The sequence below is a fragment of the Salmo salar genome, chromosome 01 (genome assembly GCF_965601325.2).
Source record: "Salmo salar chromosome 01, fSalSal1, whole genome shotgun sequence".
Classification (NCBI taxonomy): Eukaryota; Metazoa; Chordata; class Actinopteri; order Salmoniformes; family Salmonidae; genus Salmo; species Salmo salar.
In genome coordinates, this window is record NC_138291.1 from 20,649,795 (window position 1) to 20,670,367 (window position 20,573).

At 41.0% G+C, this 20,573-nt stretch overlaps 2 protein-coding genes across 5 annotated transcripts in view; both read right to left on the minus strand.

Moving 5' to 3' along the window:
• The window catches only part of LOC106572928 (peroxidasin), an 87,858-nt gene extending 82,052 nt beyond the window's left edge, over window positions 1–5,806 (minus strand). For both annotated transcript variants that reach the window (XM_082970422.1, XM_014147549.3), the window contains exon 1: window positions 5,495–5,806. In XM_082970422.1, the coding sequence (XP_082826548.1) occupies window positions 5,495–5,679 (185 nt within the window). In that variant the 5' untranslated portion in view covers window positions 5,680–5,806. The remainder of the gene's footprint in view (window positions 1–5,494) is intronic.
• Window positions 5,807–6,750: 944 nt separating this feature from the next.
• Window positions 6,751–20,573, minus strand: part of LOC106573019 (myelin transcription factor 1-like protein) — a 148,492-nt gene continuing 134,669 nt past the window's right edge. For 2 of the 3 annotated variants that reach the window (XM_082970472.1, XM_082970457.1), the window contains exons 14-23: window positions 17,638–17,759; window positions 16,552–16,620; window positions 16,020–16,082; window positions 15,779–15,862; window positions 14,169–14,390; window positions 13,868–13,962; window positions 12,940–13,043; window positions 11,777–11,920; window positions 10,735–10,797; window positions 6,751–9,372 (exon numbers count right to left, since the gene is read on the minus strand). In XM_082970472.1, coding sequence (XP_082826598.1) covers window positions 9,232–9,372; window positions 10,735–10,797; window positions 11,777–11,920; window positions 12,940–13,043; window positions 13,868–13,962; window positions 14,169–14,390; window positions 15,779–15,862; window positions 16,020–16,082; window positions 16,552–16,620; window positions 17,638–17,759 — 1,107 coding nt within the window. In that variant the 3' untranslated portion in view covers window positions 6,751–9,231. The remainder of the gene's footprint in view (window positions 9,373–10,734; window positions 10,798–11,776; window positions 11,921–12,939; window positions 13,044–13,867; window positions 13,963–14,168; window positions 14,391–15,778; window positions 15,863–16,019; window positions 16,083–16,551; window positions 16,621–17,637; window positions 17,760–20,573) is intronic. The other variant, XM_082970482.1, reaches the window with a different exon arrangement.

Below are 20,573 nucleotides of genomic sequence, written 5' to 3' on the forward strand. Positions count from 1 at the left end.
CCATTAGCCAGCTGATTGTTTAGCTATGGGTGCGTTCATAAATTCAATCACTCATTTAAAGATGTTGCAACTTTTTTGTTAAAGTTGCAGCCACAATGAACCAACCCACTCCTCCCTCTAATACAGCTGGGCCAAGCCAAAGACCAGCCCAAAGCCACTTCACGCTGGCAGCTAGTGGGAGGATGACTGAGGAGAGGGTGAATGAGTGACACCTAGCCATGACCAAGTTCATAGTGAAAGGCCTACACCCCTTTGCAACAGTGGAGTCCAAGGGCTTTAGGTAACAGTCTGTCAGTGATCAGCTCACTGGTCACGATAACACCCACCCGTAGCACGCACTCCTGCAGGTATATCTCACTGGTCACCCCCAAAGCCAACACCTCCTTTGGCCGCCTTTTCTTCCAGTTCTCTGCTGCCAGTGACTGGAACAAATTGCAAAAATCGCTGAAGCTGGAGACTTATATTTCCCTCACCAACTTTAAACATCAGCTATCTGAGCAGCTAACCGATCGCTGCAGCTGTACATAGTCCATCTGTAAATAGCCCACCCAGTCTACCTACCTCATTCCCATATTGTTTTATTTACTTTTCTGCTCTTTTGCACACCAGTATTTCTACTTGCACATCATCATCTGCTCATTTATGACTCCAGTGTTAATCTGCTAAATTGTAATTACCTCGCTACTATGGCCTACTTATTGCGCTTGTTTATTCCATGTGTAACTATGTGTTGTTGTTTGTGTCGCACTGCTTTGCTTTATCTTGGCCAGATCGCAGTTGTAAATGAGAACTTGTTCTCAACTAGCCTACCTGGTTAAATAAAGGTGAAATAAAAATTACAAAAATATATATTGAATTGTATTAATTTTTAGGATATAGTAGTATAAAACTTTACTATTGTAAAGTGGTTGTTCCACTGGATATTATAGGTGAATGCACCAATTTGTAAGTCGCTCTGGATAAGAGCGTCTGCTAAATGACTAAAATGTAAAAATGTAAAAGGGTTGTATGTTAGTCCCATCACTCCACAATACAATACACAACAACACAATAATTCAATAATGATAATTTATCACATGAAAACTATATATTTTTTTTTTCTGTAGGGAGATGAGCAAGGCACTCAACCCCAAATATACCGCTCCCTCAAGGAGTTACCTCACTGACACATTCATTCCTACCTGGTATGGTGTAGATAAGGCCAATGTGATCACTGAGCTGAAGGACGTGCCAAAGCTGGCCATCCCATCAGACGGGTGGACCAGCCTCTGTCAGGACCACTATCTCACTGTTACAGTGCAGACCACAAGCCAGAGCAGTGTAAAACAGAAGGTCCTCCACACCAGGGCAGTGTACAAATTGCAAACTGGCGAAGTAGTGGCAGAGGAGATCTCAGACATTCTGGAAGAGTTTGAGATAGAGCAAGATTGTAGCTGTGACTGTTGATAATGCTGGCAATATGAATGTTGCCATCAAGAGGCTACACATCGTAAAAATAGGATGTTTTGCGCACACATTGAATCTGGCAGTGCATAAACTCCCAGCGCATAAACTACCAAATGACTTCCATTGATAAAAGGGCAGCCCAAATCAGAGCAGTGGTTGTGTGGTTTAAGAGATGCTCGGTGTCCAAAACAGTCTTGAAGGAAAAGCAGCAGCTCCTTGGAAAGAAGCCAGTTCAATCTATTAAAGTATTATTTTGAAATTCCCACATTTAACAATTGAATGCAATATTCAAGTGTGCGGTAATTGAATGTACGTTGTTTTTGTTGTTGTTTCAGGCCTTCTGCAACACTCACTCATTCTTGATGTCAAGACCAGATGGAACTCGCTCTATCTAATGATAGAGATTCATGGAGCAGTATCCAGCGATCCAAGCAGCAGCCTTGGACCCATGACTGTGAAAAGCAATGACCAAGGACAACCTGGACCGTCTGAAGGACGAGGACTTCCATAAAGCTGAGGAGTTTGTCCAGCTCATGAGAATCCTCTATTCATCCACAGTGTGTATGTCATGTGAAAAGAATGCCACCTGTGGACAGATCATACCTATCCTCCACAAACTGGAAGAGAACCTCACTGTGAAGCATGAAGATACAACGTTAGTGGCAACCATCAAAGAGAAGGTGTGGGAGAACCTCTCCGAGCGCTATCAGGATGAGGACATTCAAGCCTTCCTGCATGAGGCCACAGCAATGGACCTAAGATTTAAAGGGAGGCCGGTGAGTGACGCCACCTGGGACAGGCTGAGGAAGGCAGCTGTTGAGGCCAATGTGACAGGAGCAACACCAGGGCTGTCAGAAGAGCCGGAGCAGACAGACACAGAGCACCAGCAACAAGATGAGGAGCCTGAAGGAGAAGGAGAGGAAATGGAGGAGACAGTCCCTCCATTGTACAAAACAAGGAGTGCCTTGGAGGAGCTGTTCTCAGAGGAGGACAGGGAGTTGAGGTTGACGATCCAACAGGACACCTTGTCCCTCACCCTCAGTGAGCATGTTGACCTAGAGGTTGAGCTCTACAAAAGCCTGCCTCCCGTCCCTATGGCTGAAGATCCTGTGATGTGGTGGTGGGTGAAGAGAGCTACTCTGCCTCTCCTCACAAACATTGCAACAAGCTACCTCTGTTCTCAAGCCTCCTCCACCCCTAGCAAGAAGGTATTTTCGACTGCAGGGAACACAATAAGCAAGGAGAGGTCCGGACTTCTGCCAGAGAAAGCAAATATGTTGATCTTTCTCCAGAAGAACTGCTAAGAACTGTTAGTCCTTCTGCAGCCTACCTGCAGGCCCCACCCGTGTTGCTCTTTTCTTTTGCAGGAAAATATTGTTTATTTCATTTGTTTTACATTTCCATCATCACAACATTAGAGTCTATAATAGTGATTTGTTCAAAACATTGCTGTTTCTTTTGCTGTAAATAATTGTTTATTTGATTTATTTTACATTTCAGGAAATAAAGCAATGTTAATTCTGTTCTTAATTTGTTTCGGGGTTTTTTTTCATAAAAAATAACAAAAAGAACCGATAAGAATACCGTTAAAGTACCGGATCGATAAGCAGTATCGGTAATAGTAGTAATACCATTAAAATCTAACGATACCCATCCCTATGTGTGTCTTTTATGGCTTAAAATGTGCCTTTACAGAGCATTAGCAAGCGGAACAATAAGCATCAACAGCTGTGGGCCTGTGTGTCGGTACAGGCCGAGAGGATTCATGAGAGCTGATGGCAAAATAGAGCTGACAATGTGAAAGTAATCATTCCTCCATCTTAGGAAATCCCAGAGCAGGAGTACAGCAGTGTCGTTACAGAGAGGAAGGGTCATTTACTATTATGCCTCAAACAGAGTCCTCAGAGACAACAGCTGAAAAATAAATGTGGAACATCAATGGTGGGAGGAAAAAAAGAAAAACCCTGAAAGTTAAAACAACGGGAGCACCGAGCACAGGTCCTGGGTGTACCTTATTCCCCTGTTCCCTTCAGGAAGTAAAGGGAAGAGAGATGTTTAGAGTTCAACGATACTTATCTCACACGAGCCACTGACTTTTTGAGATTCTCTTATTCAATGTACAAATATGCGTGTATGTTTTTTAGCCCGAGTGGTTGGGCCAGGGTCCATTGAGTTCTTTCAGGGATTGACATCAGTAGAGAAGCATGCATTACACACACTGGGTAGAATGACTAGGCTCAGAGCGTTTAGACACACACACCACAGAACTGGGGTCAGACTGAGCTCCAGCCCCAGCTCCAGCTCCAGCTGGGCCTCTCAGGGGAGACACAGGCATCTGGCACAAAGCTGCCTGCCCTGCACCAACCAACCAAAATGTTCCCCTAATCAAATCCATCACAGGAGAGAACTAGGGAGGGTTTATAAGTTTAGAGAGGGAGAGAGAAAGAACGGGAAAGAGAAAGAGGGGGAGAGTGAAAGAGAGGGAGAAAGTAAGAGAAAGAGAAGGGGATACTGTGGAAGAAGAGAGAAACTTAGAGATGGAGAGACAAAAAAGGGAAGACATAGAGAAAGAGAGATCGATAGATTGAGAGACAGAGAAAGGAGAAATAGAGATTGAGATTTCAAACAATAACAAAATACATTCCCACAGCTTTGAGGAACCTGGTTGTGGAATGCTGATGAGGAGGAATTTTCACATCAGAGACGGGCACACTGCCAGATCAGGACAAGGAATGCAACGCCCAGACCGTCAGGGCCTGGCCAGCCAGCATCTCTCCAAATGAACATCTACATACAATACCTCCTGTCTCCAACATGCCCACCCAGTCACCTCTGCCCCCCAGCCCTCACAGCCAGCCATCAGCTGACCCAGGTCGGAAGGGCCAGTGGTTTGGTCCTGGGACTGTGGCTGAAATGAGTTAAGCTACGAGAAAGGGATTAGATCAAAATGATGTATTTTTAGCCTCCATAAGGGTCCATAAAGCCTCCAGAAAGTATGACACAGGACTGGTGTCATAACATGGTTCTACCCACACACAAACATACACACTCACTTTTCTCCTTCAAAGGAGCTGCTTTTAATCCTGACTTCTGTTTAATAAGGCTTAATGTGATCTGCTATGCAGACAGACTTCATATTCAGGGAGATACATATTCCCCACAATCAAGCAATCCTTCAAAGAGTGCTTGAGTTCAGTTGAAAGTTGCATTGCTGGCCTTCGTGCACAATTTACAGTGGAAGAATGGGAAGGCAGGGACATTTGCATTCATGTTCTGACAAGACTGAGCGCAGGCCGGCAGGGCAAGGCGACAGGTGGCTGCTTACTTCAAAGTCCTGCGAGCCAACTGACACATGCTTTCCTCTCCAAAGCCTTCCTCCGTACAACTCAACACTGACAGATTCAGAAGCGTCCAACGGAGGAAGGAAGAAGGAGATGAAGAAGAAGAAGAAGAAAAGGGGCTCCGACTATGCTCTGATGTCTGAAGCCTTTGTCCTAGTTTCCGGAACGAGCATATATGTATAATTCCCATTTCAGACAGAATATGTGGTATGTTAATGTAAAAAAATGTATTTTGGTTACAGGGTCTGTCAAAATGAATCATGACTAGGTTTTTGGATGGATTTTAATTTGCCATGTTTTTTTCCCCTCCTAACCCTTTCAGATATACCAACAAAAAAATCAGGCATGGTGAATTAGTGGAATGTTGGTCTCTGTATGATAGATGTAAGCTAAACCTGGAAAATAAATTGCAGAATCCATCATTGCAACTTTTGAATATTGGCAACCAGAATGGTGATCTGGTCCAGAAGAGGAATAGCTCTTATGATACTGCATTCTCAACTGTGGTTTAAATATGGTAAGAATTGATACATTAACACCATTTAAATTATTCGGCTTAAATACAAACATAAGCGATCGTATGGCCATCGCAAAGCGCTTGGGTTGGTTGTTACTCCTCCAGCAATCCGTCCAGCAATATGTGCGTTCATTCCGTTCCCTCCATAGCCTACAAACTTTCCCTTTAGATACAATGTAACTTTACTTACAGGATGGTTGTCGATGGAGCGACAGCAGGTACGGTTTCCAGATTTAAATGCATACATCTCACGGTGGTACGAAAACATAAACACCGGCTTGGACAAGAAATGACAGGCTGCGGGCCAACGGCGACCAAAATCAGTACTACCGCGACTAGAAAAGGGGAGAAGAGTTGGCTTGTCCTCAGCGCCATTGCTAGGGAGTCAGCAGCGCAGAGAACACACCGCTAGCTACCCCTCTCGTAGACTAACTACTACATCGGCAGAGTTATTGTAAAGCTGAATTCAGCTGCCTTAGACCCGCTCCCTCCCTCAAAGCAGAGAGAGAGAGAAAGAAGTAGGGCAGTGTTACAAGTTATATTGGATCCGGGAGCAAGCCAATCAAGAAACCATGTCAAAGTAGATTTAGGCCTAATGGAAAGTATGATTAATAAAATTATACTTTATACATCATCTGTTTAAAAGTTGATCAATGTACTCTTCAATAAACACATGGTACAGTTATACCACACTAACTCACGTTTCTGGAGCTTCCAGGAAATTGCTATTCACAAGAATTAGGTAATTTTCTGAGCTTGCAATGCACGTATAAATATTTTATTACCATAGTTACCCTGTAATTATGCCGTAAAATGTTGCCAATTTGTCTCCCGCTGGGTGGAATGTAGGACAGACAATGAGTTGATGGGCCCATTCTCAGCCAAATATGGAAAACATTGCCATACTATGATATGGTTTAGGAAGGATGTATAATAGTTCAGGATTTGTCTGATAATCCCAGCCTTATCTCCAAATTATTGTGTTACTTTCCATGTATTTACAACTCATAATAGTAGTTCTGAATATGATGGTTGATGTTCGATACATTTTGTGTTGTATTATAGGTAATTGGGGGGATTCCGTCTAACTTCAGTCCGAGACTGACAGCTAAGAACATTTCCATAGGACTATGATGTTATACAGGCTCTGTGCTGCCATCCTCTGGTTTTCATGTGGTATGACATTGGGGAAGTATATGCCTGTAACAAAACACTCAATTAATCCACATTTACCACATGGCATGAATCGTTATCCTAAGAAAGCTTGATTCTTATTGCAAAACATCTGCGGATTGTCCTGGAATGTAAAATTCAGTAACTATTTTGTGAATTGAAAAAAAAAACATGGGAATTAATGCAGCCGTTCACTGAACGCAAAATGTTTAGTGTTCCAAGAATGCTGGGTTTTGAATGAGCATGAACAAGAAGGATGACTGACCATCAAACTTACAGGCCTGTGGCAACACCATTTTTTCTTTATTCAGAGTAAGATGTGTCAACATCCAGCATGACAAGAATTGTACAAAGTTCACAATTTAAAAATGAAATATCACAGCAACTTGTGATCTCACAGACTTATAGCAAAATGAAAATGTCAACAAATCCATGCTGTGTAGTACAAAAATAAATTAAACTTCAGTTTCACAGAGAGCACAATAGTTTGTACAAAATCCTGTTTTTGTTCATGATTACCTAAATCAACCTCAAAATGAATAAGTTATAATAAATAAACTCTGATGAATTCACAATAATTTATATGAAAATTCAGCATTCTAATATGTGACACTTTTTGTGTTCCCTATGTAAATAGTCACAGATAACTTTTCTCAAATTTGATATTATGTACTAATGGTAGATGAGCAGCCGGTTTGTGCTTTAAATCCCTTTCCATTGTACTGATAATGAGAATTAATTCAAAAACTGATACTAGGTATTACTCTACTGAAAGCATTACTATATTGTCAAAAAGCTGCAGCCACGATGCTGTGGAGAAAGGCATACTGTATGCAGTCATTAACGATGGAGCCCTAAAAGAGGATGGAAAAGTACAATAGACAAGATCAGGTGAATGACAAGCACCTTTGCATTAGCTCTCAAGAAGGCCAATTCTGAACATGGTCGCTAACAACTAATACCACAACATAAAGAGGGGCCGCATACAGACATGAAACTGTATCACCTCATTCAGAGCAGAAGAGTCAACGAGAAGAGTGAATTTCCCACTCTCCAAGCCTAATGGGAAAACAACCTCTTTAAACTTCCTCTTTTTTTTTTACCTTTAATTTATTTACTATTTCATTTGTACAGTGATTAGATATAAAGTGCTGCTGGGGATTATTTAATATTCATATAACATACCAAAATGAAATAGCATCATTGTTTGACCATTTGATAATACAGTATTACTTGTATGGTTATAATCGTAATTTCTGATTCAAATCCCTGTAGTCTCTTTCAGTGGTACTAATTCATCACCTAGTGGCTCTTAGCAGTTATTTGCTCCAATCGTGTGCCGAAGGAACACCTGGAAATTGCACGCCGCCGCATGTTAGGATACTATCTCTAAGACAAGTGCAAATAGTCTACTGGCAAGTGGGGACAATGACCCTGTAAGTCCCGCTCTCTCTCATACTTTAGTAATAAATACTCTTTACAAAACCTTTGTCACCCTCCGGTAGGCTCTCAGGTACTGCTTTAGTTTCTGTAAAAACATCAAAACATGGAAACGAAGGTGTCCCTTATGTGCAAAATTGTCTGTAAAGAGAGTGGAACTCATAGAGCATCTTTAATCTTTACAACTGAATGTCCAACTTTTTTAAATACTTTCTTTGTAATTAAAAGATTTATATAAAACATTTTATTTTATATATAGTAAAAAGATTAATTTGTTCCTCCACCCCTATGTTTATAAACAGGTCATTGCATATACCCAAATATTTTTTTCCTGTAGATTGCATCCCATATCTATAAACATATGATTTAGAGATATATTGCTGAGACATTGCCCGATTCTAGCAACAGAAGTTTCGAAATTTGAAACAGAACTAACTACTAAATGCTAGAATGAGTTCTGCATACTCTATTGCCATTATACATCACCAATGGGTATCTACAAACACAAAATATCAAGAGCGAATAGTACTTTCGAGATAATGGGATTTTCACCATTGGGTTTCCGTGTCATGATGTTTACAATAAACTGTTACATTCATACAAACATCAAGTCAGTTTCTTTCCATACTCATTTCCAACACATAAAAAATGCCCCCACCTATAGCTACCAAACTTTTAAAAAGAAGACAGAATTTTTCAAGCATTGTTAAAAAATAAAGTAATTTGCAACCAAGTCTTGCTATTCAACAATCTGCAAACAAGAAAAAACAAACATCTTTAGAATTCCAAAGTCATCCATTGAGGAAAACATTGAAAAGTAGCTACCTCCGTGCAGTTCCCCCATTTTTTAAAAACTTTTTTTTTCACTGTCCAGTGCAGCTTTTTCATCTGAAATGCTTCATCATCAAGCACTGAAAGGAACTAATGTCTTATGTTATACAGCTTACTGTTCAGAAATATACACAAAAAATGTGCATACATGAGCAGTTAGAAACATTACATCACACTATGTCAGTTCATACAGTATGAAAACGTACAAAAGGTGAATGTTTTCAAAAACTATTTTGTCATTTATTTATTTTTTTCTTCAAAGCAAGAACAAAAAGAAAAATCATTATGAATTTTTCTAAGCATAACATCTCTTTTTTTTTTGGAACGAAAATCAATATGTAACACTGTATGATACGTTACAGCAGCAAACCATGAGGCATCATCCTATCATGTCACTTCTAGCTCTTTCCTGCGAATGTTGATTTCTTTCACTCCTCTTTGAGAAGATGCTCTGTCATTTGCTGGGCTTGGTAGCAGGCTGGGTTACGCTTGGATTCCTTGCACCGCTTGTTTGATGTTTTCCAGCAGGGCTTTGTTCTCTGGACTCTGGTAATGCTCCTGGTTAGTGTACATGTCTGTTAGAGTGGTCACATAAGCATCAAAGTTCTGATCGCTGATCGGCTCCTGTGGAACATTTCAACAACAGCAGAAAGGTGAGATCATAAGAAGAAGAAGTGATGAACAGAGAACAGAAGACAGGCCAGAAAATAACTCTCTAAAATCATCATTTGAGGAGCTAAGACTCACAAAGAGCTGTTTTAACAACAAATCTAACCAGAGATAATAAAACCACTTGAAACAAACTAGTCTCTAAACTAGCCCCGTGGAAGTGCCTTTTCATATTTGATTGCTTTAAAAATAAGGCGTCTTGCCACAGGGAAAAGGCTGAGAAGTGGTGGTCTTAGACAAAGATGATCAACACAGAGAAAGATGTCATGCAGTAACGTCCATATTGGGAAGAGAGGGTCATACTACAGTGTCTATACACATTTTATGTTTATACACTTTGCAACAAACAAGTGCACTTTTACTTGGCTAAAACAAGATTTTCCCATTCAAATAGATGATCATTGAGGTTAGAAAGATTGTAATATAGGAAAATTCAGGATTGGATGGGAATCAGGAAGACTGGGAAAAATATATGGTCATATGAATGAAATAAAGATGCACATGGGAAAGACATGAGGACATTAATGGGAGAGTTTCTGAACCAGACAGAGGACTAAATCTGCTGACTCTATTATGGTGCCTTTGATGATACTATCATTAGGTCACTGTGTTTTGATGATAGTATCATTATGGCCCTGTGTTTTGATGATACTATCATTAGGGCACTGTGTTTTGATGATAGGAGCATTAAGGCCCTGTGTTTTGATGATACCATCATTAAGGCCCTGTGTTTTGATGATACTATCATTAAGGCCCTGTGTTTTGATCATACTATCATTAAGGCCCTGTGTTTTGATGATACTATCATTAAGGCCCTGTGTTTTGATGATACTATCATTAAGGCCCTGTGTTTTGATGATAGTATCATTAAGGCCCTGTGTTTTGATGATACCATCATTAAGGCCCTGTGTTTTGATGATACTATCATTAAGGCCCTGTGTTTTGATGTTTCTGTCATTAGGGCCCTGCAATTTGATGACACTATAATTAGTGCCCTGTGTTTTGATGGTACAATAATTAGGGCCCTGTGTTTTGATGGTACAATAATTAGGGCCCTGTGTTTTGCGGTTTTTCATCAAACAGTACCCTTTTCTTGTCAGATGGTCCAGCACTATCCTTAGACAATTGCTTTAATTTTTAGTTAAATTCCCATTTCTGGATAAAGCTTAAAATACAGAACAAAATCTTGCTATGTAACATGATTGCGCAAAACACAGGTCTAGTCTTTCATACAGTGCCCTGATGAGGAAACAAGGAGAAGGATTAACAGAAAGAAAAGCAGTGTTAGAGTAAGAATATGATGAATGATTGTCTTACTCTCTGATGCATCTGTAAGCAGCTGTTATTTCTAATGGAAGCCTCTTTGTGTGCCAGTGGTTTCTATGGGGGGAAAGGTTAGTTACTGTTAGTTGCTACCTAGTTACTGTTACTCTCTCAAACAATCCCTAGGTGGTAGCATTTGAGCTACAGCACCAACAGAACATCTGACACAATTGATATGTGAAATAAATAGAGGCAAAACATACGAAAACATAGCGAATTGGGCCAGCAACTGAATCCAGCTCACAACATAGTCAGAATGATCACAGCCTCTGGAATGATAATGTATTGTGTTCACACACAAAAGTTACACGTTTTAAGATAAGGAGATAGAGTTTTAAGAATAAAAAAATGCCAAGATTTTAATTTGTGATTGACACAGGCATCATTCATAGTTTTTGGACCAGTGCTATTTTTTCCTTTTCTTCTGAAACTATAAGAAAATAATCTAATGGATGCTTACGGAGAAAAGCTGTTTTTGACATGCCTTAAATACTTTTAGCACTACAGTAAATACAGACCTGCAATTATAGCATGTACTGTACTATGAAAATCCATGATAGATCAACAAGTAAGTTTGTTGAATTTACAAAAGTAGTAGCCTATAGCTATTGACAGAGAGCCAAAGTGGTAAACTTAAGTTTTCATTTCACTGATAACAGGTCAGTACTTTACTCAAGCAGTAAAAATCTTTAGGTGCCAGTACTCAGCTCTGGTGATCTCCTCCCCAAGTCAAGCATTGTTAACACCTTTGTTTGAAAATGATTGTCTAATCTCTCTATAATTCATAACACACGCCTCATATAAAACTTCCCCTTTTCTGTTTGGCTAAAATTAGGAATACTCTTATTTTTCATTGATGTAGGCTTGGAAAGCCCCTGCTCAACTCAGCATGCACAACCACTGAAACCTTATGGGCTTCACAGAAATGAATAGATAAATACTGTACATAGATGAGTATGTAAATGAATCAACTCATATGCTACAGTATGTTTGCTTGTAGGAACTTGCCCGATTTCCGTTCTTGGTGTTCCCTTACCATATGAGGGAGCTGGATATTAGCTAAACTGTTAATCAGTGTCTGGCTGAGGCTGGCCAGCTCATGCAGGAGAGATTCATTTTGATGTTCAATCACCTTGTTTTCTTCCTCTATTGACTTCAGATTAGACTCCATTGTGGTAATCTAGGGAATGGGGGGGAGAGTGAGAGAAGAAGAAGGTTACTGTAAAGGTAGTGCTTCTTTACCTCTGGTTGTTACAGTGGAGCACACAGGGTGCAGTTCACAGTTCACATAACATGGGCAGCGGCCTACCTCAGACATGTCACAACTCACTGCTGATTGGCTGGCGTGCAGCCATGTCTATGACATCATCACACGGAGAGATGGATGTAACCGCAACAAAGCAACACAGGTGAAGAGCAATGAAGCATGGACAGATGATATTCAATACACTGACACTCACTCAAATGTACTAAAAGTCTGTGGGGTGTATTCTAAGAAATATTCAAGCACCTCCAATGCACATACAGTACAATTCAGTTCCAAAGGTGTACTACAAGTTGGAAAACAGCCCGTATTTCAAAATGAGATCAAACTTGCATGCAATCTCAAAAAGGCAAACTGTAGGTGAACATAAATATTGTGAAGCTCCTCTCTTTCCTCTCCTCCTGTTTGATACTTCCTTGATACTGATATGTAGCTTCTGCAACTCACAGACACAAATAGTTCTTTAGGTAGGAACCCTTTCTTACACGCTGTGAAAGCCGCTGCTCCTGTTCCTGTTATTGGGGACAGGGTGCTTCCCTTTATTAGCTGTGAGTGACTATGCTCTCTCTGTTTAGCAAACAGGTACTCCCAGAGGTATAGTGCTTTGTAATTAGGAATCCCCCACTTTGTTACACTGCATTCTCCCAGATGTGAGATATACTGGGATTTCTCTCGATTATGGTAGGTCATGTATGAAAATTGGACAGCTTCTTCTAAACTGGAGTAACTTTTCTGGTAACCTTTTTAGCGGAGGGTAGATTCATTTAGGTGTATGCTGTACAACAATGAAACACACACTTCATTGTAGTACACATTACCATTATATGAGTGCTGACAATAGCAGAATGATGTGCCACAATGGGTAGAAACTGAAAGGTAAGCATGAAATGAGTCAACTCTTCAAGTAAACAGATGGCATAGTACTACTGACCTACCTGTGTTCTAAGTTTGATCATATCTGCTTCCACTTGTGAATTTGATTCACTTAAATCTTTGATTTCTTCATCCAGCTGTTTAATTTCTTCCTCATTTTCGATTCCTTAAAAATATTATACAGTGAACAATTATTAGACACCTGTCACCCACCCCAAGCCCAACTAAATATTTCACATGATGTGTCAGTGGTGGGTGAATGAGATGTGTGATAGAGGCAGAGGGATGGTCTCTTATACACTAATTGTCACTGGCTAGTTTGCTAGCTCAGAGGCTGTATGGCAATCCTGTACCCTTTATTGCTCATTACGCATACACACTTTATTTCAGGTTCTTTATGTCAGATTGGGATTCTACTCAGTGGCTCATTACCTAGTGGTTAGAGCGTTGGCCAGTCACCGAAAGGTTGCTAGATCGAATCCCCGAGCTGACAAGGTAAAAATCTGTCGTTCTGCCCCTGAACAAGGCAGTTAACCCACTGTTCCTAGGCTGCCATTGTAAATAAGAATTTGTTCTTAACTGATTTGCCTACTTAAATAAAGGTTAAATAAAAATAAAAAAATAAAACAATTGCTACATACCCAATCCTGACTGGCTCTTTATGTCAGATTGGGATTCTACTCAGAAGCTCATTATGCATACACACTCCCGATTGGCTCTATATATCAGTTTGGGATTCGACTCAGTAGATCATTACGTACACTCCTGGTTGGCTCTCTATGTCAGATTGGGATTCTACTCAGTAGCTCATTACGCGTACCGACTCCTGATTGGCTCTTTATGTCAGATTTGGATTCTACTCAGTAGCTCATTACGCGTACCAACTCCTGATTGGCTCTTTATGTCAGATTGAGATTTCACTCAGTAGCTCATTACGCATACACACTCCTGATTGGCTCCATTGTGTGAGTGAGCGGTGACAGTCATTACCGTTGCTGGTGTGCTGTTTTATCGTTAGCATTTCAGACAGTCCAGACAGTCTGGCTTTCTTCATGGCAGAGGTGGCACGCGGACAGCCCGACAAACTTGGGGAAAATATTAGAAAATAGGACATTTTTAGACATACAGACAAATAGTGCATATTTTACTTTAACACACACACAAAACCTGACTGGATGAGTGAAGCATTGGCTCCACTAGCTTTCATAGATCCGGTCAGATCAGTGATTACTTCAAGGAAGGGAGAAAGAGAGGATGCATGATCAAATATTGATGCAGGACCCAGACCCACCTCCGATGTGTGAGGAAGCTCCCACTGACGTGACCCGAGCCGTCACAGCCCGGGGTGGGACAGGACATGCCGTCTGTCTTCCCAGCCTTCCATGTGAACTGGGAGCCATTCATGTAACCGTCCTTCTGCCGCTTGGCCGCTAGGGGGCAGCCTGATGCGCTGCGGTGAGACGCGTACTTCCCTGTCACATGACCCTGACCGCCACAGCCTGGGACCGGACACCTGTGGATGGCGTAGGGATACTCTGGTTATTCTAATAACCAGGGTCAGGAGTTTTTTTCTGACAAGGGCCCAGAAGTTTTCCTGCTCAGGATGCATTGTCAGGAAGAATTGTGTAATTAATTACATAGTTATTGCTATGACATAAGGTCTATGTAATGTAAAGTTGGACCACATATAGCTTCATAGGTGAGTTGAGCAAATATCATTTCAGAATCGAATGCAGCATGACTTTGTTTGTGTTTTGAGTTACAGAGTGCAGAATGGGAGACGATACGGTATTAGTAATCAACCTGACTTAAATATAAATAAAAACACCATCAATCTGGTCTGATCTGGTCTAATCTGTCCCTTTGGCAGTTTATCACACTGACACAGACTACAGTCAGTCAACGTTAAATCAGCACTTGGCACTATGGCTAATCAGATGCAGTGAAGCTGAAAATGTTTTAACACATAATATTTCCCCAGTGGATTATTGTTACAACTCCCCTTGGTTTTATTAAACTATCAATCAGGCTTATTATATTTCCAGAAACAGGCACAATTTCTTTCCGAAAATGGTCCAAACCCCCACACACAGTTCCAAATGCTTTCAGAAAGAGAAAAGGTTGACTCTAAGTCCAAGAACTTTTCTCCTCCAGCCAACGCTTATTTTGAGCAGTTCTGTGTTGTTGATTTTATTAGGATCCCAATTAGCCGACGGCAGTGGTGACAGCTAGTCTTACTGTGGTCCGACATGTAACTAAAAAGACATTACAGACAAAATATTTTACAATTTACATACATTGAAAACATTAACATGTAGTGTACGTGTGTCCATCTATCAGTTACATGTACATGTCAGTACATATAGTACACACAACAAGCAGGTCAGATAGGGGAGAGGCATTGTGCCGTGAGGTGTTGCTTTATTTGTTTCTTGAAACCAGGTTTGCTGTTCACTTGCACTATATAAGATGGAAGGGAGTTCCATGCAATCATGGCTTTTAGTGAAGATAGATGTGTGGGAAAGCGATCCTGCCTCTGTTGGCTTGGCTGACCGTGTGAGATAGATCGACAGACAGACAGACAGACAGACCAGGGTGTTGGTTTTCTCTCAGCAACACTGAGAAATCAATGAGAGTGCAGCCAGAAAAGCTCATTAGAGACAATCCAGATCAATCTCTGTCTCTCTCTCTCCAGCTAACTGTCTCTGTATCTTTTTGTGATGCCACAACATAAGATCCCTACATAGGATAACCCTCATTTTCAAACCATGGCAGACTGGGGGTTGCCTGTCTCTGTTTCAATCTAAAAAGAACAGTGAGAGTTTGTTAAGGGCATCTAGAAATGAGGTGAGAGCAGTAGTTCCCTGAGTCTTTGAGAGGGGTTTGGCAGGCTAACTCTACCTGATGGGCTCCTGGTCCTCCTTGTCCTCTTTACTGTGTGTTATCTTTATTCCACTCTTCCTGGCCCGTGGACACCCTGATAGACTGCAGAGGAAAGACAACCACATCAATTGCAAATATTATTAATACAGAGAACTTACTCTGAACCAGCCTGAGAGGTGTGTTTGCTGTCCACTGCCAGTGTGAATAACTACAAGTGTGTGTGTGTGTGTGTGTGTGTGTGTGTATGTGTTTATTTTACCTTCTGTGTGATGCGTAGTTGCCAGTATTATGCCCAGAACCATCGCACCCCGGTGTCGGGCACCTGGGACAGAAAACACAGCGAATCAGGGCCTACAGCAACCAACAGGGCTTGAAGGACACAGTCAAAAACACACTCGTTCTGTACCATTACATCTGTAATGTATTTCACTGAATCAGTCTGTAGAGTGTACTCCAATTACGGGAAGGGTGGTAAGGTTAAGGGAAAACAATAAAGGAAAATGTATTAAAAAATAATATATATATATATATATATATATATATATATATATATATGGTATTGGAAATAATGCAGACAATTACATTGATAGAACCTACAATATATATGCAATATTAAAGCTGATATACCCCATAAATAAAACATACATATTAATAACAGTCAGTAGAGTGTATTTGCTTTGTCTGAGGAACTAAAACCAAGTTCAAAATTCAGGAATCGGGAATTATACTTTTTTCACAATATATCAACAAAAGAAGAAACAAAAATAAGAATGAAACATCTCACGCCTTACTTGAGCTCTTGTGAGTTGGTGGCCATCATACTTCGAATGCTTTTGTCAGCTAAAGGACAGCCAGAGAGACTGGAAGATATACCATGACAACATTAGTGAGGCAAAGAAGAGAGAGGGCCCACCACTGAAACATAAAGACATAGACAAACATGCACAGTACACATTGTGCACACACTTACACACAAACACACACGTTGACAAGACTGGAATTGCAAGAAAGCCATGATGCAAGTGCACGGGGGACTATGGGTCAGTAAATAAAAGTGTTAACCCCTCTAAATAACTGCATTCAGAAATAGCCTGTGTAGAACATAAATGTTTTGTTGACATGATCTGTAAGTTCATTGACTACATTCCTTGACATAATTGGGTATCTGGTAGGCCTATGTTTACCATGATGATACACATCACTTAGACACTGTATGTTGACTCAAAGGGTTAACTGTAATCATACTCAAGGGTAAACACAGAGATGTGCATTCTGGCTGCAGTAGTCAGAGAGCATAGTCGAGGTAAGCTGAAAACAATACATCCAAGTCACTTGACCACTCCCCTCACACCCAGATGTTGGGCATCTGTCACCAGAGAAATAGACAGAATGAAACCAAAACTAGAGGAACATAAAATAAAATAAATAGGTTTGTTTATCCCTTTTATTGTTGGCTGATTTGTTTTTCATTGTTTCCAGTTTAGCTTGACTGTCTGCAAAATGGTTTGGACTGTTTTGGACCCATTCTAGAGCGCAGCTGCAACATGATGAGGTAATCATGTTTTATTACATTAAACCATCAACATAAGAGAAGCATAAGAAACCAGCAATACACTGGCTGAAGAGCTCTGGATCAAATGAAAAGCTGGCTGAAAAGTACGTGGCAAAATGTAGCATGCCATTAGTACCAAGGGGGAGAGGTGGGTGGGGTGGTTCCTCTGAAGCAAAGGAACCGAACAGAGACAGGAAAGAAGGAAAAGCCAAGAGGAGAAAAGCAGATGGGAGCGGGGGGGTGGGGGGGGGAGGGGGTGGAGCAGAATGGAGGGGTGGCACACATACGCACGCACACACACACATCCCGTACAGGTCAGTCTTACGTTATCAGGTCCTTCTTGCTCTCTTTGCACTGAGCGTACTTGGGCTTGGGGCTGTGCATGGAGACATCATCAGAGTAACCTCGCTGCTCCAGCAGCTCCTGGAACGGGTCCAGGTCATTCGTCTAGAGGAAGAGAGGGATGGAGGAGAGAGAAAGAGAGAAATGAGAGAGAGGGACATTGAGAAAGATGGGAAATGAGAGAGATTGGGATGAGAGGGTGAATAAGAGAGAGGGGTGAGAGAGAAAGAGAGAGAAAAGAGGAGGGAGAGGAATGGGATGGGGGAGAGTGAAAGAGAGATACACACAGTCAAATAGATGGCGAGGACGGAGGGGGACTTTTTGTTCCAGTTTACACAGGATGGAGCTAGCATGCCATGATTTTTTATACATACAAAGCTGTTTATTTTTGTCTTTTCAAACCGACCCCATTTAAATGGAAACAAGCACTCATTATGATCAGGTGAGGTCAATAAGGGGGCGCGGCCAACACACCTGAACAAAGAGTTTAGTTGATGCTGAGAATGGAATTCTCTAGTAATTATGAGTTTTGGTTGTCCCAAACTTGGTGGGTGTCAAAATAGCTAACCGTGATGGCCGGGCTATGTACTCAGAATATTGCAAAATGTGCTTTCGCCGAAAAGCTATTTTAAAATCTGACACCGCGATTGCATAAAGGAGTTCTGTATCTATAATTCTTAAAATAATTGTTATGTATTTTGTGAACGTTTATCATGAGTAATTTAGTAAATTCACCGGAAGTTTGCGGTGGGTATGCTAGTTCTGAACATCACATGCTAATGTGAAAAGATGGTTTTTGATATAAATATGAACTTGATTGAACAAAACATGCATGTATTGTATAACATAATGTCCTAGGAGTGTCATCTGATGAAGATCATGAAAGGTTAGTGCTGCATTTAGCTGTGGTTTTGGTTTTTGTGACATATATGCTTGCTTTGAAAATGGCTGTGTGATTATTTTTGGCAGGGTACTCTCCTGACATAATCTAATGTTTTGCTTTCGCTGTAAAGCCTTTTTGAAATCGGACAGTGTGGTTAGATTAACGAGAGTCTTGTCTTTAAAATGGTGTAAAATAGTCATATGTTTGAGAAATTGAAGTTATAGCATTTTTGAGGTATTTGTATTTCGCGCCACGCGATTCCACTGGCTGTTGACTAGGGTGGGACGCTAGCCCAGGGAAGTTAAAGTAATGAAAATATGAAAAGTTTTTTTCTCAAGTTACTTAAATGTGCTGAGAATGTTCCATAGCTAAGCAAATATCCTGCACCATTCCCAAATATTTGTGGGAAGGTTGCATGCTAAATAACCATAAGACAACCACGCTCCCACCAAGTTTTAAGAAACATATTGTTCCCAGAACATTATCTGCTAGCTGGGTATGGATTGAAACTGACAGCTCTGACAGAGCAAGTACTGTAGGAGACAGAGGGCATGGGAGGCATTGCCCATCAGGCTGCCAGTGGCTGCCAGCACCAGTTTAGAGCTGTTTCTGGGCAGCCAGCAGGGTAGAAGAGGAGCACAAGGTAAAGGGTGTTCCCTATCACTTATATGCTTTTTTTCCTATCCTTGTGGGGACCAAACTATTGATTCCCATTCAAAATCTTATTTTCCCTAGCCCCTAACCTTAACCCCAAACCCTTTACCCTAAACCTAACTCCTAACCCTAACTCCTAACCCTAAATCTAACCCTAATTGTAACCATAACCCTAATTGTAACCATAACCCTAATCTTCATCCCTAAAACTAAAATAGCCTTTTTCCTAGTGGGGACTGGTGAATTGTCCTTGTTTTACTCTCCATATGAGGACTTCTGGTCTCCACAAGGATTATAAAACCCCCAAAAACACAGAGGGTTGATTATCAGCCTCTCACACGCACTGTCTCACACACACATACACACAGAGAGAGAGAGCAAGAGAGAGACAGAGTGAGAGAGACAGAGCAAGAGACAGAGCGAGAGACAAAATGAGAGAGAGAAAGAGTCAGAGCTGCCCTGGCGTTCTCAGAGCTTTAGAAGCAGCTTTCTTTAAAACACAATGGCACTTTCTATCTCAATTTGTATGCAAATGAGGTGCCTGCCTGTCTGACTGGCTGGGTGGCCGGCTGGTGGCTGAGGAGGCTCTGCCATGCCGTCAATCTGGGTTTTGGAGAGACACAGCACTCAGGAAGTAGTCACGTTATCCCTACCTATATGTACATAACTAACTCAATTAACTCATACCACTAAACATCATCTCAGTAATGATACCCCGTGTATATAGCCAAGTTATTGTTATTGACTGTGTATTTATTCCTTGTGTAATTTTTTATTTTTTATTCTGCATTGTTGGGAAGGGCCCATAAGTAAGCATTTTACTATTAGTCTACATCGGTTGTTTACGAAGCATGTGACAAATGCAATTTGATTTGAATAATACCGTCGACAACCATCACTGCACCAATGGATCATAGGAGTGCCTAAGCCAATTTGTTCATGAGTTTTGCAAATCAACAGAAGAATCTCTAACTGAGGAGACTGGAAATGCAGTTGTGTATTTAATGCAGCCTTTGAGGATTGATTGAGTATATAACTTCTTATCACAACAGACTGGAAACGTCAGGGCTCTCTTGACAAGAAATCCTGGAGTCTATTCAGTGCTACATATTTCTGGATTGAAGCTATCTATTTGCAGGACTATTTGCAGGATTATATGAGGAAAACCTCATAGTAAGACTCTCTTTGTTGTGCTGCAGTAGGCTTCACTATGTTGTGCTCCTCAGTTTCTCTGTGCCTATTGCCCTCAGCACAATGGAATCAGAATTAGGGAGCTGGCTGAGCGTTCTAATGCAGTACTTAACAGATACACTAGATGGCACTCTGGTGAAGTCCCAGATGGCTATTGTCGCTGCAGACTGGCTTTGTCTACAGTGCAGGCT